The sequence below is a fragment of the Sminthopsis crassicaudata genome, chromosome 4, assembly GCF_048593235.1.
Source record: "Sminthopsis crassicaudata isolate SCR6 chromosome 4, ASM4859323v1, whole genome shotgun sequence".
In the NCBI taxonomy this organism is placed as follows: Eukaryota; Metazoa; Chordata; class Mammalia; order Dasyuromorphia; family Dasyuridae; genus Sminthopsis; species Sminthopsis crassicaudata.
Genome location: NC_133620.1, coordinates 397,303,711 through 397,322,924, shown reverse-complemented (window position 1 = coordinate 397,322,924; position 19,214 = coordinate 397,303,711). Strand labels below are relative to the sequence as shown.

Sequence of the window (19,214 nt, the reverse complement as noted above, 5' to 3'; positions counted from 1 at the left end):
TATTTCATTTCTGTCTTTGTAGCACAATGCCTGGCACATAAAAATTTGATTGGCATTGTGAATTCCTGGAATATAGCTGTCTGGAATACTGAGAGTAAGGGACTTGCCCAGGATCACATAGATAGTATGTGCCACACAAAGGGTTTTCCAGGATCTAAAACCAGTTCTTTAACTAGAATGCCACATTGTCTCTTGAATGAATTAATGAAACAGAATGTTTTACACTTAAGAAACTCAAAATGTGTTAAATCTGATACCTTTCTCCCCAGTGAATGTTCATTGACCATAAATATTGAATAAGTAATACCCTTATTAATACAGAATTCTGCTACTTCAGATATTATTAAAATGTTTCTTACTTTTTAATGATATAATCAAACTCCCTATTGTTACATTCATTCTCCTCATATCTGTGCAAAAAATGAAAGAGTATCAATAAAGACAAATATCATAGTGTGATATATTTTCATATTTGTATATTTAAACTATTTAATAGTAAATGAGGACAATCCAAATGTTCTGCAACCCTTACATTCGTTCAAGTAGTTTTCTCTGCCTGAAATCCATTCCACCCCCCTCTCCACTTTTATCAGATTCAGAATAAACATTTATTAAGTGCCTACTATATGTTAGGTTCTGTGTTACCTGTTGGTTTATAAAGAAATGCATAAGACAGTCTCTGAAAACTCAGAGTTTACAGACTAATGGAAGAAAACATGTAATAAAAAGTTGAAATGGTGGGAATTAGGGGATAAAGTAGTAAAGTGAAAGGAGGATGATAAAGTCTTGAAGCTAGCATTAGAAATGATCTGAAGAACTGTGAGTTACCAAGTTGACTTCATTTTATGGAATAATGAGTTTCTGGAAATCATATAATTCAACAGATTAGCCAGCAAGTATTTTGTCAAAATTTTGCCCATCCTTCAAAGCCTATTTCAAATGTCAACTTCATTAGGAAGCCTTTCCTGATTTTTCTAACCAGGGAATCTTTCTCTTTTCTCTGTACCCCAACAGTATTCTGTGCCTCTTTCATGGAACATCACATTCTGACTTAAATTTATTGTTGTGTTTTTGTCTTATTCTCTTTTCTAGATTCTAAATTCCTAAAGGGCAAAGAGTATAGAAATTGATCATCACTGAAAACCTGAATTTTGCCCATTGTGGGTATTCAAGAAATATTTATTAAATTGAATTGAATTCTTATATATTTGACAAGGTCAAACAAAATTACTTAAACCATTTTATAGCAATACTTGTTCTTTTTTAGATGGCCTTATTCTTTCTTCTAGGTTTTAGTAACTGAAAGCTGAAGAGCTATTTTTTAGGCCATCTTTTAGACAAATCCATTTCATTAATATCTAAGCTGTGGTCATTTCACTTATTCTGGTTCTTCTCAGAAAGCTCAGTAGGAATGCTGATTGCAATCAAGGCACCTAATTTCAAGTTTTTTAGTCAAACTGATTAAGCAGAAAGAATACTGATTGAATTCACTACAGAGTTTTGAGACTAGATTTGGAAGGTCTGAGGGAGGTAATAAGTTCCCTCTCCTTGGAAAAGGAGCTTGCCCCATGATCACTTTTAATGTATATTACAGTGTGATTACTGTATGGGTTGGACTAGATGGCTTCTTGGGAGGCTCTTCTCACTTGAAAATTCTATGAATATGGAAATACTATGGAGGAATTACTTCTTGCTTACATTTTCACCTGAACCACTTGAAGAAGAAAGGTAATTTTTGAATCTTCTAGGGATCCAGATGAATTTTTAAAAGGTTAGATCCAATCAAGATCTCCCTTAAAGCCAATAGCAGCCCAAAAAAGCCCTCTTGACTAAGAAATTTGGAATAGTTGGGATTTAAAGCAATAGATAGAATAGGAATTCTTCTCTGGCTAAAGAACTTCTAGATTCACCCCACTTTGAACCCAGGGGAAGACATCTTGAGAAAGGGGAACATTAGATAATTTTCCCTATTGCTTTTCTCTTCAATGCTTACTTTGTGCTTCATATCATTTCTATAGATATTTGGATTATCTTATAAGTGGAGTTAGACACCATTCTGGGCTGAAAGCTATGTATTTGGAAAAGCAAAAGGCTAGTATATATGCCCTTGAAGATATGTTATGGTTAACTTTAACTGACTATTGGAAGAATGACTATTAAAATTCACAATTATAGAGATTGATTTGTTGATTAATGAATTCAAAAGCTCTTAACCTGGGTTCCATAAACTTAATTTTTTTTAATTTATTAATTTTGTTTTTTATTAATTTTTATAATTATAACATTTTCTTTGACAGTACATATGCATAGGTAAAAAAATTTTTTTTTTACAACATTATTCCTTGTACTCCCTTCTGTTCCGAGTTTTTCCCCTCCTTCCCTCCACCCCCTCCCCTAGATGGCAGGCATTCCCATACATATTAAATATCTTATAGTATATCCTAGGTACAATATATATGTGCAGAACCGAATTTTTTTGTTGTTGTTGCAAAGGAAGGATTGTATTCGCAAGGTAAAAATAATCTGGGAAGAGAAACAAAACAAAACAAAACAAAAAACCAATGCTCATAATTTACATTCATTTCCCAGTGTTTCTTTTCTGGGTGTAGCTGATGCTGTCCATCACTGATCAATTGGAATTGGATTAACTCTTCTCTATGTTGAAGATATCCACTTCCATCAGAATACATCCTCATACAGTATCATTGTTGAAGTGTATAATGATCCCCTAATTCTACTCGTTTCAGCATCAGTTGATGTCTATCCAAGCCTCTCTGTATTCCTCCAGTTGGTCATTTCTTACAGAACAATAATATTCCATAACATTCATATACCATAATTTACCCAACCATTCTCCAATTGATGGACATCCATTCATCTTCCAGTTTCTAGCCACTATGAAAAGGGCTGCCACAAACATTTTGGCACATACAGGTCCCTTTCCCTTCTTTAGTATTTCCTTGGGATATAAGCCCAGTAGTACCACTGCTGGGTCAAAGGGTATGCACATTTTGATAACTTTTTGGGCATAATTCCAGATTGCTCTCCAGAATGGTTGGATTCTTTCACAACTCCACCAACAATGCATCAGTGTCCCAGTTTTCCCACAGCCCCTCCAACATTCATCATTATTTGTTCCTGTCATCTTAGCCAATCTGACAGGTGTGTAGTGGTATCTCAGAGTTGTCAATTTGCATTTCTCTGACCAATAGTGATTTGGAACATTCTTTCATATGAGTGGAAATAATTTTAATTTCATCATCTGAAAATTGTCTATTCATATCCTTTGACCATTTATCAAATGGAGAATGGCTTGATTTCTTATAAATTAAAGTCAATTCTCTGTATATTTTGGAGATGAGGCCTTCATCAGAACCTTTAACTGTAAAAATGTTTTCGCAATTTGTTACTTCCCTTCTAATCTTGTTTGCATTAGTTTTGTTTGTGCAGAAACTTTTTAATTTGGCGTAATCAAAATTTTCTATTTTGTGATCAATAATGGTCTCTAGTTCTCCCTTGGACACAAACTCCTTCCTCCTCCACAAGTCTGAGAGGTAAACCATCCCATGTTCCTCCAATTTATTTATGATTTTGTTCTTTATGCCTAAATCATGGACCCATTTTGATCTTATCTTAGTATGTGGTGTTAGATGTGGGTCCATGCCTAGTTTCTGCCATACTAATTTCCAGTTTTCCCAGCAGTTTTTGTCAAATAATGAATTCTTATCCTAAAATTTGGGATCTTTGGGTTTGTCAAACACTAGATTGCTATTTTTATTCACTATCTTGCCCTGTGAACCTAACCTATGCCACTGATCAACTAGTCTATTTCTTAGCCGATACCAAATGGTTTTGGTGACTGTTGCTTTATAATATAGTTCTAGATCAGATACAGCTAGACCACGTTCACTTAATTTTTTTTTCATTACTTCCCTTGAAATTCTCGACCTTTTGTTGTTCCATATGAATCCTGTTGTTATTTTTTCTAGGTCATTAAAATAGTTTCTTGGGAGTCTGAGTGGTATAGCACTAAATAAATAGATTAGTTTAGGGAGTATTGTCATCTTAATTATATTCGCTCAAGGCCTATCCAAGAGCACTGAATGTCTTTCCAATTATTTAAATCTGACTTTATTTTTGTGGCAAGTGTTTTGTAATTTTGCTCATATAATTCCTGACACTCCTTTGGTAGATATATTCCCAAATATTTTATACTATCGACCGTTATTTTGAATGGAATTTCTCTTTGTATGTCTTGCTGTTGGATTGTGTTGTTAATGTATAAAAATGCTGAGAATTTATGTAGATTTATTTTGTATCCTGCAACTTTGCTAAAATTCTGAATTATTTCTAATAGCTTTTTAGCAGAGTCTTTGGGGTTCTCTAAGTATACCATCATGTCATCTGCAAAGAGTGATAATTTGATTTCCTCATTTCCTACTCTAATTCCTTGAATCTCTTTCTTTTGCAAGGGGCAAAGCTGAAAAATTACACATATATCTTGTAAATAAAAAGCTATAATAAAAAGGATAAATGTATCTAATATTATTTAGCTACATTTATATAAGTTGAGATTGATCTTCCTTTATTTCTCTGTTTTTCTCTTCAGTCTCCACTTAGGGAAGACAGTGATACATAGTAAGCTAGAATGACCTTTTTTGGAAGTAATTTATTCACCCCAAACTTGATCTACCTAAAGTTGTTACAATATAACAGATAGTATGTAGCATTGTATAAATATGGCTACAGAATATTACCAAGGGAAAACATGGATCAGGTTCTTGTAAAACCTGGATTTCTCTTGGTCAAGTAATAGAGGATTGATATTCATAGAAAAGAGTTACAGATTATTCTCCATAGACAACAAAGAAAGAAAAAAAGGAATTATATGCACCAAAATATTAGCTATGGCTTTTTGGGGAAGTATCCCAGAACTAAAGGGAAACTTTATTCAGGAAAGTTTAAACAAAAAATGGTATATGAATGTAATGAAATATGACTTCCTCTTAAGAAAGGATGAAATGGACAATTTTGGAGAAATTTGGAAAGACCATTATGAACAATGAACAAAACTAGGAAAAAATCTATACAATGACAAAACTGTAGATAAAAATGCCTTTGAAAGACTTTAGAATTCTGATTAATACAGTGATAAACCAGGAATCTAGATGAGTGAAGATGAAATATACCATTCATTTCCTTATAGAGTGGTGATGGACTTAAAATGCAAAATAAGCTATACATTTTGGTCATGGTCAATATGGGGATTTGTTTTGCTTTCTTATGGATATTTGTTTTGGAGGTTTTTATGCCCCTTTCTTTCTCAGTAGGGGGACCAGCAAGAGGAAGGGATGATAAATGCTTGGAAAAACAAACAAATAAATACAAAAAGAGATCACAAATATCTTTGTTAGTTAATGATCATAACGTTTAACTAAAGGTTATTTCTTAAAGACTCCTCTCGTGGCAAGAAGTCTGTGTCTGGTTCATAGAAGGCGCTTAATAAATGACTACTGACTTGATTTGCTGACTTGAGCACCATGGTGCTGTAAGACAGATAGGAGGTGAATGATAATTTGTTCCATTAAGAAACAGGAAATGGAAAAAAGCCTTGATCAGTTAAGAAGGAAAAAGAACTCTTACATATCACCTTAATAATTCAATATTTCAAGTACTTGTTACTTTATTAATATGTCTATTATTGTCACTGACATAGTTCCCAACTTCTCTAGTTAAGCAACTCTTCACCTTCTGTCCAAAGTGGTACAATTTTCTCTAAGTTAATTTGGTCCTTAAACAATGGGTATATTACCTGATAGTAGGCCCATATACTCAAAGTTCCCCCCTCCCCCCCAGCTTCTTAGGTTCTTACAGAGTCTATATAAGCATGATTTTTAAAAACATTGAATTGGATCTTTGCATCATTACTTGAAAGCAGCATAGGACTTTTAATGGAGGTTTGGTTTCATAGAAAAACAAGTTTAATGTTTAATATTTAGTTCCTTTAAAAACTCAAAATTAATCGAAAAAATAATTGAATATTAATGTCAAATCACTTTGAATAAAAATACTAATCATTTGACCCCAAATATTGCTAATTATCATTCATTTTTACCAATGAGTTGTCAATTCAGAGGAAGACAAACATAATACATTAAACTTACCCTTTGAGTACAATATGTCTTTTTGGATAACAGCCAACAAATACATGAATTGCCTGTGTAAGAGAGTAATTCAAATGGTGACTTCAGTGAGTATGATTCAGTTTACTTTGGAAAACCTAGAGCTAGGAAGCAATAAGATTTTGAAAGTAACAGTATTTAATATCTTTTTAAAAGTATGATTTTGTGACAATGCACTAATATTCATAACTTTTAAAACTCTCTTATTTTGCTTTCCCCTTATTCCCATCTCTTTAGTATGGGTACCTTCTAAGACCTCCTTAGATCTCTGCTCTTGACTTTATGCATTTGCTAACATAAGAAACACACCTCTTTGTTTCAATGATTACCTCTTTTACATTGATTCTCAAATTGACATTTCAAGCTCTAACTTCTGTTTCAAGTTCTAGTTTCATATTTCCATTGGGATGTTTTGCAATCTCTTCAAACTCAACATGATAGGTAGTCAATAAGCATTTTTATTAAGTAGCAATCATGTGTAAGGCACTATGCCATGGTCTATAGATGCAAAAAGAAGCAAAAGACAGTTCCTGTTTTAATTGGGATTTGAAGAAAGTCAAAGAAGCCAGGAAGCTGAGATAAAAAGGGAGAATATTGTAGATATGAAAGAAGAGTCAGAAAAAATGGAAGTGTCACCATATGTGGAGTATGTGGAGGAGATGATTGGAAAAATAGGGGTAGAGGTGATAAGTCATGAAAGGCTTTGAACACCAAACAGGATTTTATCTTTGATGCTGGTAGTAATAGTCACCAGAGTGGGGAATAACCAGGTCAGACCTATACTTTAGGAAAAATCTTGGGTTGCTCAATGGGATATGGTTGCAGTGAGGAGAGACTTCAGGGAGGTAGAACCACCAATAGGCTATTCTAATTTCCCAAGTATGAAGTGATGATGGCCCGCACCAGGGTTGTGGCAGTATCAAAGGCAAGAAGTAGGTGTTTTCAAGAGAAGTAATAAAGATGAAATCCATAGGCCTTCTCAACAGATGGGATATGCACTGGGGGTGAGAGAGTAGGTAAGAGATAGTGAGGAGTCAAATTTGGACTAGGGAATGGGTGAATGGTAAAGAATGTCTGCTATTCCAGCTTATAGGTTTTGTGAAACAAGGTATCAGTTGATGAATCTGGTCCAGCATTGTGCTTTTATTTAAAGCTGAATGAACATGAATTTATATCTTTGCTTTGACAGTAACACTGTGCAATCTGACTTCTGACCTCATGGCTCAACTAAAACTTCATCCTCCAAAATTATTGAATTGGCAAAGACAATGGACTTTTCTCAGGACTTACACTTGACCTCTCTGTGTCTGACAAATATTCGATTGGAATATCTTCCTGGATACTACTTTCTCTCTGGGTTTTTGTGATACTACTTTCCTGGTTCTCCTCATATTTCACTGACTGCTACTTCTCAGGCATCTGAAATTCTCTTTTCCAGTTCAATTGCCTTTTTAGTTGTTCTTTATACTTGGCCACTCTCTGTCTCATTTTTTCCTATCCTTGAAATGAGTGGATGCTACACCTCAGATAAACTGAGACCTGAGAAAGACCTTGACTTAAAAAGTTAATTATCTTCCACTGCATCTAGAGCATCTCCAGTCATCCTGATCTATATCTTGCTGCCACTGAATCTAGATGGATCCAGAGGAGAAAATGATTTTGCATAACTCTCCCTCACTCAAATTAAATTCACTTGGCTGTAACACATCATCTCTCTGATGTCATGATCCTGTTTGAGAACAAAGTACAAAAAACAACCACATGTATGGTAACTATCTTTGGTCCCTATGGCTTTTCCTGAGCTGTCCCTTTGACTTTCAAAGCTCATCTCATGTACCTCCTTTTATGTAAAACTTTTTCTGATTTCTCTGGTAGTTAATTCCTCCCTTCCATAATAACATTTCACTTATTGTCAATCAGGCAAAGAGCATTTATTAAGTTATTTATCTGCTAGACAACATAATAAATCTTGGGCATAAAAAGGCAAAAAAGACAGTTCATCTTCTCAAGGAGCTCAAACTTTTCAGGGGGAGGAGATAACATGCAGAAAACTGTATTTAAGCATAAAGGGAAAGATAATTTCAAAAAGAAGACATTTGTATATATTTTGCAAATATATATTATATATATACATATATATATATGCATAAATATGTAAATGTGTACATGTTTTTCTTCTTTAGTAGAATGGAAGATCCATGAGATCAAGATCTGTTTCCTTTTTGTCTCTGTATTTCTATTGCCTGGCACATAGAATTTTTTTTTTTGAGGCTGGGGTTAAGTGACTTTCCCAGGGTCACACAGCTAGGAAGTGTTAAGTGTATGAGACCAGATTTGAACTCGGGTCCTCCTGAATTCAGGGCTGGTGCTCTATCTACTGCGCCACCTAGCTGCCCCCTGGCACATAGTTGTTAAGTGATTTTCATTGTGTGACTGATATTACTTTCTTGTGTGATTATAAGTAAGTCACTAAACCTTTGTGAACCTGTTTTTATAAAAAGTTGAAAAGCAGGATAGCCCTTGTACCATCCACCTTGTGGATACAATGTCAATAATGCCTATATTTCTGAATAGCCCAAAGCATCCCCTTTTCAGAGGGAAACCAGACAATGGAGTAATGCAATGACTAGTCAAAAAGGAGGAGTTTTGATGCCTTGACTGGTTGACCTACCAATGATCCTTTGAGAAATAAACTTTAGCTGAATTTGGAGGTGCATGCAATTGTTGAAACCAGCTTTGACCACCCTCTTCCCATTCCCCTTTGGAGACTTGAGAAATTGTCTCTGCACTAGCTTGCAAGATTCTTTTTCTCAGTCAATAAATAGTTATAATCTTAATATATTGTGATTGGCCTCTGGCTCATTTTGGGACTCTTTTTTGGACTTAGGTTTCTTCCATTTTGTCAATTTGTAGGGGTATTTATTTTGTCAACTTCAATGGGTTCTTATGAATAAATCATTGTGTGAATATTAAAACGAGCTTATTAATATGGCTTCCCTTCCTTTTTCCCCTTGTGTGTCTCCAGTTCCTTTATCCTTGGAAGCTTCTGAGGTGTTTTCTGTTGTATTTCCTTCTGTGCAGAATTTGGTTCTTACTAAGCATGTAAGGTTGTTTCTGTCCTCTGTCCAGCATCATGTTTTTGCTTTAAGAGCAAAGCAGCCTTGCTGTCATTGAGAGTCCACTCATTTAAATGCATCTGAGTGGAGGAAAGGAGGGAATAGTAGGCTAGATTTATGTTGTCCAGGTGGCAGAAGCTAATGAGAAATGACTGCAAATGAGGTTGAGAAGACTCATGCTATAGCAACTTTGAAACCTCACAGTAGGGGGATTTACCAAAGAAAAGAAAGTACTATCAGGTATGTGTAGGGCTGAAAGCATGAAAATGGATGAAATTGTTAAAATGATAGAGCAGTAACTATGGCTGCTGATATCATATATTGACTGTCTCCTTTAGCATCAGTGGTCAGGAAATGGCAGACATGGTTGGGGGCTTCCTTCAATTCAACCAACATGTGTTTACTCTTATTTATTTTCACCTTCTCTTGGCATTTCTGTAGATATTTCTTTACTTTGTAATTCTACAATTTCTCTGTGTCTTTTGGGATAAGTAGGTGGGAGAGTGGATAAAATGTCAGTCTTGGGAGTCAGTTAGATTCTTACAGCTGTGTAACCCTGGTTAAGTCACATGATTGCCTCAAAAATATCATTGCATTATCAATTCCACTCAAAAATCACAAATCTAATTGATCACTTCTCTTGCATATACAATAGTTGATCAAAAACCCAGTCGAGTACTAGACAACACTTGGATAAGAGCACATAGATATCGTGGATTATTGACTTTTATACCTATGAAACTTACCTGATTGGATAATGGACATGTTTTTGCAAATTGACTGGGTCGTAGTTGAATCATCACATGACCCGTATGTTCATCTCTAAGAAAAAGAATCCATTTAGAATATCATTAAAGCACAGGACTGAAAGTTATCTAGTCAATAAACCTTGCCTCTTTGTAAAGATATAGACTTAACACTTTCTACTAGGTGTAAAGTGCCATACAAGTATCACAATTCCAAAATTGTATAGTGCTACTATTGAGTCAACTATAGACTGGGGATTCTCTTATCGAATTACTGCTTATATATTACAGTTATTGTTTGTCCTTTGCTCTTGAAGAAGACCATGACATAAGGGAAATGATGCTAGGACATATATGATGATTTGAGTGAGGATTAGCTGTGCAAAGTCAGCAGCCTCACTTTCTCCTCCAAAGCCATCTTGCCTAGAGAAGCTTATGATACAGACAGAATTAATGGAAGGAAGTAAGGGAGGGAGGAGGAAGGAAAGAAATTATGAAGGAAGAAAATAAGAAAAGAAAAGAGGAAGAGCTGTATGGCTCAAGTTGGATTAAAGTGAGGATGGAAATTACAGTTACTAGCTGGCTCTGGATGGAAAATGCCTAGCTACCTAGATTACTAGCTAACAATAGTGATGGCTCTGGGAAGAAAATGATTAGTTCTAATTCTAAGTAACCTCCAAGCCTTAAAATCAGTATATCATGAGCTTTTAAGTTTATCATCAATCTTCATAAAATGAACCAAAGATTTTCTTTGAAACCATTTAAACTCAAAGCTAATCCCCTAATCTAAACAAAAAAAACCCCAGAAAACTGTTTATCTCAATAAATATACTGTTTGTTTCCCATTACTTTTCTACTATCTCTTTTAGAATTTAGCCTTCTGCCAACAACAAAGTTCTTTAAGTGGAGATGGCCCAAGCCTACCAATTCTTTTGAGAAACCTCTGGACATTGGCCTGGAAGTCCAACAGTATTCTGGGGTTCAGTTTCTAAATCCTTACAGTGACAGACCCTTTCTTGACTTTGTTCAGATTGCTTTTTGTAGAAGATATTTAGAAAGGATTCACATGAGGGTTCCAATGATTATTAAAAGCTTAGAATTATTTTCAGGAAATATGATTGTAAATTTAGTTAAAGTATACTCCCAAATGGTCACTCCTTTAGATGAATATCTTCTGAGAATGTCTTCTTCATGCATTTTCCTTAGGATTCTAATCCCTCATTTATAAACAGAGTGAAAGCATCAATTGGTTACTACTCTTTAAACAAAAAAAGACAGTGTAAACATAAAAAAAGATCATTGAAGTTTCATTTTTAGTGAAGGCAAGTTGTTCCTGTGTGCAAATATTACTTGAACCAAATTATGTTTATAGTTTTTAAAAAAATATGAATGGTATGTTTAAGCTAAGTCTAACCAATACAGCTAGGTTTTTTTCTTTTTCTTTCTTTTTTCTTAAAAAATAAATTATACTTACTGGAGTTTGCTGTAATTATTTACAGCTTCATAGTCAATCCTTTGGTAAAATGTCACTGTCTAAAAAATGGAAAAAAATATTCATGAAAGTCAGGTAAAATGGGTACTTCCAAACTTTAAAGATAATGGCTCTCTACTTTTGGTCACACAAAACAAGGTAGGGAAGGCTCTCAGTGTGGTGGTCCTATTTAATATTTATTTTTATGTAGGTTCAGAAATATTAGTACTAATAGTATTATCACCGCTACTTCATCATTTATATAGCATGTTAAAGTTTAGAAAACAGTTTCCTCATGACAACCCTGGAAGTTAAGTGTGTTGTGGGAGTTTCCCATTCTACATTCTATTGAAAACCTGTGGAGAATGTCATTTTCCATAAAGTCTAAAAGACGTGTGTGTGTGTGTGTGTGTGTGTGTGTGTTTGTGTGTGAATGCATCAAAAAGTGAGGAAACCAAACCAGAAAAAAAAGGTTAATTAGAGTACTGAGAAAGATATCTTTATGATGAGGTCTAGCTAAGGGATACCTAAATAAAATTAGTAATTGAGGTCTAGTGGCAGGTTTGGGGTACAGGGAGTCAAATGGAGCTCCCTTGCAACCCCTTTGGATTCGGCACAAGGATACAAAGTTAAATGAGTTCTAATGGCAGCACGAGAGTCCCCTGTAAATGAATTTACAGGCCCGAAAACCTAGATTGATAAAAAGAGGTTTATTGTAGGGTTTGGAAGTAAGGTTAAAGTCTGGTTAGTAAAAGGTATTAGAGGAAGAAATATACCAAAAGCGGTGGACAGAGAGTCTGTGATGCAAAGCATGGTGCTCGCATGTTTCAACTCTTTGCCAAAATATGATTCCAGCTTGGCTTATTTGCTTGAAGCAGTCTAGGGCAATGCCAAATTCTTGGAGGGCTTTTCAGATAAGGAAGAAACTGTTTTGGGGAATCCTGAGTATATAGTGGGGGCTGAAAAACCCAAGCTAGCTCAGATCTGGTGGGGGCTGGGTACAGCCCAAATTAGCTCAGATATGGATCTCTCCCCTTGGAATACAAAAGGGTTGTTTTGACCAGATCTTGTAAATCAAAGGTTGGAGATCAGAAAAGGAATCTTAAAGAGGGCTACATGGCATCACTTTACATATCAAATAGATATCTTTACAATTGCTTCTTCCACCTTTTTGCAAAGCAGAAAATATATCTAGATGCCTCTCTAAATATTACCAATTTATTAAATATTATTAGTCTAGGGGAAGTATTTTTTAGATTCAAGCTGCACTCCTGATTATTGCCTTTTAATAGTGAAGGAATATCCCAAAATATATATTGGAATAGATAATTCAGCTCATGCAAGAGAGAATATAAGCCCTTATATTAGGAGCAATTAATTTCTTAAATTCTCTAAAGTAGTAAGCTGAAAATAGGAACATTATTGAAGAGTTTTATCCTGTATATGTTGGCTTCTTCCTAGAATATTTCTATCTCCAAATGATGGAATTGAGGTTAATTCCTCAAGTGGTTAATTGTGGGAATTGAGTGAATCACACTGATTGTTTCTTATAACTTAATTCTGGAGTTTTCAGTTTCTTTTCTATTCAATGATAGTTCTAGTTCAACTTCTGTCTTGTGAAAAAAAAACAATTTATTATTTATGAATAGCTAATTATCTTTATTCAATTGCAGCAATTGGGAGAAAACCACATTGTACTGTTTAAATGTGGCTGGGAAGTTGGATCACCTTTACCTATTATATGGAGACATTTAACTAAGCATCCAGGTTATGCTGACCAGAAATCCAGATCCAAAGACTAAGTCAAGGTGTTTTCTCAAGATTGTACATCTCGTTTCCATGTTCCTTTGATTGGTCACAGGCACTTGCTGAGAAGCGGGACACCTCTTTTTTTATTTTCACAGAATTGTACCTGTTTACTCTCTCCGTTCCAACTTGGAGAGTTCCCTAATCTTTCATCTAATTGGAAATCAGATTATCTGATATTTTATTGTTTTGTTTAATTGTTTTTATTATGTAAGTCTGTCTCTCCTTGTATTCAGAGTCCAGCCTTAAATAAAAATAAATAGTCCTCAGCCCAAGAACAGGCATGGTCCCAAATTGCTAAGTAATTAGCATGTATTACTTAATAAATTGATATGCTTGGAAGATAGAACCATTGTTTCTTTAGTCATTTCATCTTTCACCTACCACACAGGGATCTGAAGAATGGACTTTTTTGGAAAGCAGAAGACCAGAATCCCTCTTCTTTCTAAGCTTCACCAACACTTGGTCTTAATGGAGATATGGAACATTGATCTTCACCAATGAGCAGAGTTCCACACAATTATTTCTTTGAGATAGGAGTTACATTTCAATAGAGGAGAAAGAATCAGGAACTTAAGTGGGAGGATAAATAGATTGGGGAAATGAAGAGCAATAAAGTAAAGCAAACTTCAGTTTGGAGGATGAAAGAAAGAGTAAGAATTGACGATCATTCTGGGTGAGGGGAAGAGAGGAAGCTGTGAATTACAGGTCATCAATGTTGATCACATTATTTTTCTTTCTCCACTTTTTTTCTTCTTTATAAAGAGTGTGGTCAAGAAGCAAAAAGAAAAAAATAAACAGGCTATGATGGAGAGAAATGCACAATAAATAATCAAAACTGTGCAACTGAATGAGATGGATTCAGCCAACTAACTGAAGAGGATAGCAAATTGGATGAGAAAGTAAAATCCAACCATATGTTGTTTAAAAGAAACACACTCAAAATATAATGGTTTGCATAGGCCTTAAAATGAGGATATTGAAAAAAATTTGTTATGTTTCAGGTGAATTCAACAAAGAAGATATAGCTAACATGAAAGGATAGCAAACAATTTTAGACAAGGAAACAAACAAAAAAAAGAGATAAATAGGGAAATTATATTATACTTGAGTCCCATAGGCAATGAAATAATATCAATACCATATACTTCTGTGTGTGCATGTATATGTAAATATGAATATATATATATATATATATATATATATATATATACAGATGCATACAATGTATACATGTGCACACATATGTACATATACAAACATATGCATATACAAGTAGTTTGAGCTGTTCACCAGACATGGCTTACTATTGCAAAGAGCTTCAAATGCTGAGGGGATCTTTCATCAGTCTTTTGACTTTTCAAAGTTCACAGAGTCAAAAGCTGGTTTCCCATAAAACTATATTATAGAGCAGCAGTCATTAAAACCATTTGGTACTGGCTAAGAACTAGAGTTCTAATAGAACTCTAGAGGAATAGAGAACTATTCCACTATTAGTGTCCACATGACACAATAATCAAAACCTATAGTAATCTAGTATCTGATAAACCTCCAAATTCCAGTCTCTAGAATAAGAATTCACTATTTGACAAAAAATTGCTGGGAAAACTGGAAAATAATATGTCAGAAACTCAACATAGATTTACATCATCTCATACCCCATACCAAAATAAGGTCAAAATGGGTACATGATTTGGTCATAAAGGATGATATCATAAACAAATTAGGAGAGCAAGGGATTGTAATGTTCTCTTTAACATGTAATATTCTCTGTTGAGGTTTTCTTGGGGTCTCTGGAGGCAGCCTTCATTTTAATTCAGTAATCACAAATGCAGCCAGGTGTTAAAAGTCTAAATCCTTTATTGTCTCCTTCAAAGTCCTATCTCCTTCACTTGGGGCTCGGCTAGTTTTCTGGAGGCCTTCTGGAGTCTTGGTTTCAGTGGAGAAGCAAAGGAGGAGAGCCTGCCACCAAGGTGGTGTGAGATGAAATGAATCTCTCTGAGTCCAAGGGTTTGTGCTCTAGGCTTCAGACTCCAGACTCCTGTCCACTTGTCTCTGAATCTCTGAATCTCCCTGGCTGAGGCTTCTGATTTATAAGCTCCACACTGAGTATAAACCAATCATTGTATCACTAGGAAACCATTATTTGTTGTAGGATTAAATCAATGCTAAACTAGATTTAACCATTGTCTCCTCAATTCCACTTAGTACCTCCTTTCCAGTTCTGGCCCATAACATCTCCATGTAGGATTAAATCAATCATACTGAACCATGCTAAATTAGATAACTATTGTCTCCATCAATTCCATTGATTTAGCACCTTGTAAGAATCCTTTGTTTCAAGTTCAGAGTTCTGGCCCATAATAAAGGATAATTTACCTATCAGATCTTTGGAGAAGGGAGGAATTTATGACCAAATAAGGACTAAAGAACATTATGAAAGGCAAAATGCACAACTTTGCGCATATCAAATTAAAAAGTTTTTGCACAAACAAAACCAACAGAAACAATATTAAAAGGGAAGTACAAAGTTGGGAAAAATCTTTACTGTCAGTGTTTCTGATAAAGGTCTCATTTCCAAAATATATAAAGAATTGTGTAAAGTTTATAAGAATACAAATCATTCCCCCATTGCTAAATGATCAAAGGACATGAATAGACAATTCAGATGAAGAATTTAGAGCCATCTATAGTTATATGAAAAATGCTCTAAATCACCTTTGATTATAGAAATACATATTAAAACTATTTTGAGGTACCACCTCATACCTCTCAGATTGGCTAAGATGATAGAAAAAGCTAATCACAAATATTGGAGGGTATGTAAGAAAACTGGGACACTATTGCATTGTTGATGGAGTTGTGAAATGATCCAAGCATTCTGGAGAGCAATATGGAACTATGCCCAAAGGGCTATAAAACTGTGCACAACCTTTGACCCATTACTAGGTCTGTATCCCAAGGAAATCATAAAGAACCCACATGTTTGTAGTATCTCTTTTTGTGGTAGCAAAGAATTGGACATCAATTGGACAATGGCTGAACAAGTTGTAGTCTATGAAGATAATGGAATATTATTGTTCTATAAAAATAATGAACAAGCTGATTTTAGAAAGACTTGGAAAGATTTACATGAACTGATGCTGAGCAAAACAAGCAGAACCAGGGAATGCACCATACATAGTAACAGCATGAATGTGTGATGGTCAGCTATGAAGGACTTGATTCTTCTTAGTGGTTCAGTGATCCAAAGCAATCCCAATTGGCTTTGCACAGAAAATGTCATCTATATCAAGAAAAACTAAGGACTTAATGTAAATGTTATGTTATGTTATGCAAGCTTGTAGTCTTTTTTTCCTTCCTCATTTTTCTAAAATACTGCTGAATTTTATAGACTTTTTGTCAGAGTCAGGTTCTGCATATTTCTGGAGAGAACGTCTAGACTGGTTCTGCTATGCTTACTTAGAGGTACTGAGTTATGATCCGAAAGTTTTCAGTCCTTCCAAAGTGGTCTGATCCTGGGCAAAATTTTATTTCTGTCCTCAATGTTCCCTTTTAGCTTTGAATGTTCTTGGCATGGGTTTGTATTTGACTAACATAATTGTGGCTTTGCTCAGTTTGGAGTTTCAGTGGGACTACTGCTGGACACAACCATTATAATTATGACTTTTCAACTAGCAATCCCTGCTGGTTCATAGTAACATAGATTTCCATTTTGTTTGACATTCCTGCCTTAGTTATTCCTCTGTCAGCTTTAGGTTGGGCTATTTATTGGAACTAAGAACCCTACCTACTTGTGGAATATGAGCCACACAAATGCTGTTTGTTTCAGGACTTGTTAGTACAAAATCCATGACCCAATATTGCTCAATCTGGAATGTCACCATAGATTCAGGCCTCCTTGTCAATCTTTTATAAAACTGTGACCTGGAATCAGGTAATTAATGACAAAGCTATTATTTACTACTTGCCTTTATTTTGTATCTGGGCCTCTTCTTGCCCTGTACATAGTCTCTCCCAGTGCTTAAACACTCTATATCCCACACTAGCCACATCTCATCCCCAGTGTCCATACATCTATCTTCATGTTCTGACCTGCGCTGAAAAAATGCTTCTAATTTATCTTGAATTTCTCAATCATTCTGGTTTATTTTGTAGGTGCTTGGAGTTTTGAGGGGGGAAGTGTATGTATGTGGAGTAAGTTAACATTTTTTCATTCATTTCTTCTTCTTACTATTCCATCCCCCAAAGTCAGCTGTTTACAAGATTATTAAAGAGGACAGGTTTTTTGTTTGATCACTTTAGTCACCGGTAAACTGATGATGCTAATCACTATTTTCAGATCATGGTAAGCAGACAAGCTCATAATACACAACTATATGCTTGTTAGGAATGTTGTAGAGGAAGTACTGTTCAAGTATGGATTGAATTAGTTGACTTCGAGGTATCTTTCTATTCTGAGATTCTGGGGATAAAACCCATCACATCATCTTACTCAAACATCTTATATACTTATATTCTATTTTACACTGTAAGTTACATTGTCCATTCCTTGAAAGGGAGGTTATTGAACATCTTTAGGAACAAATACAGATTCTTCCAAATTGCCATTTAAGCCCTTTAAATTGCACACCAATGTATGCATTCAGGATTATTATATTACTCTGTCTCTTCATGTGCTTCAGCCAAATTGGGTTTCTTATTCCTCTCTCATATCTATGCCTTTGTACACAGGCAAGAGAATTTCTGGTTTTTTCCAGTGCCATTACCCCAGTCTCTATTTTGAACTTCCAGACATTTTTCCCAAAAGCTCAAACACAATACTTGCAGACTTAAGGCTAAGAAATTAAAAGCTCCTGCTTTACCTAGCAGAGAGATATTGGTATTTCCCCTTTTTGTTACTTCTTTCTTGACACATATACCTATTTTTTTACTTCCTTGTTTTCTGTAAAATTCCAATTTTCTATGCTGATTCCATATTCACATTCTATCTAAGTTTTATGAAGCTGATGCTTTAGGTTTTCTGATTTTCTCTTTCCCCCCCCTGCCCCCCTCATATAGAGATGAGTCTGTACTCTAAACTGGGCTGGAAAAATCTACATTGTAAAATCTGCAGTTTAAAAAAAATGTATTGGGGAGGATTCTGGAAAGATGGCAGAGTGGGTTGGTAAATTTCAAGCTCTCTTAATTTCCCCCCCCCAAATAGAACAAATTTGCACTTCAGAATGTATATAGACTGGTGAAAAACCAATACGACTTGGGACAGAAGAACAGGGGACCTCCAGATACAATTCAAGAAGATCTAAAGAAAGACGCTAAGTGGGAGTTAACTCATGTGATGTATAAACACTTCTGGGCTAGCTCCACAGAAATAACAAATGAAGAATCTTGGGGCTAGCTGGTTGTGGCTGGAGCCTTAGCAGATATGGCAGAGACTTTCACCTCCTGGACTGTTTCTCAAGTTGGGATTTAAGTCTCAGAAGACAAGTGTGAACTGCGGCTGATTGGGAATGCCAGGCCCAGCTGTGCTATTGAGACATAGCCCTGAGTGAGAAGGAACCAACACTGGTGAGTGCAGAAGCATGGGGGCAGGAATATTGCTGGCTGTGGGCACTTGCAGGAAGATAAAGCTCTTGGTTTGGGGTTCCTGGTCAGAGTGGAGAGCTGAAAAGACGCCTGAGGCACCTTGATTAGAGGTGCTTACACTGATACCTCTTATTAAAAAAAGAAAGAAACCCACCATTGAAATATATGGGAACAGGGAAGATTGGGATTCATCTTTAGTGGACACTTTACTAAAAAAAAAAAAAAAAAAAAAAAAAAAAAAAAAGCTTCTATCCCATAGAGTAAAGTGAAGTGGCTCCCTGCCCAGAGAGAATTTTAAAAGAACTCA

At 35.3% G+C, this 19,214-nt stretch overlaps 1 protein-coding gene across 8 annotated transcripts in view; it reads right to left on the bottom strand.

Annotated features, from left to right (window-relative positions):
• Positions 1-19,214, bottom strand: part of LOC141539578 (cation channel sperm-associated auxiliary subunit epsilon-like) — a 130,769-nt gene that overhangs the window by 27,918 nt on the left and 83,637 nt on the right. For all 8 annotated transcript variants that reach the window (XM_074262550.1, XM_074262552.1, XM_074262553.1 and 5 more), the window contains 4 exons: positions 11,519-11,577; positions 10,045-10,120; positions 6,165-6,217; positions 360-410 (listed from right to left, as the gene is read on the bottom strand). In XM_074262550.1, the coding sequence (XP_074118651.1) occupies positions 360-410; positions 6,165-6,217; positions 10,045-10,120; positions 11,519-11,577 (239 nt within the window). The remainder of the gene's footprint in view (positions 1-359; positions 411-6,164; positions 6,218-10,044; positions 10,121-11,518; positions 11,578-19,214) is intronic.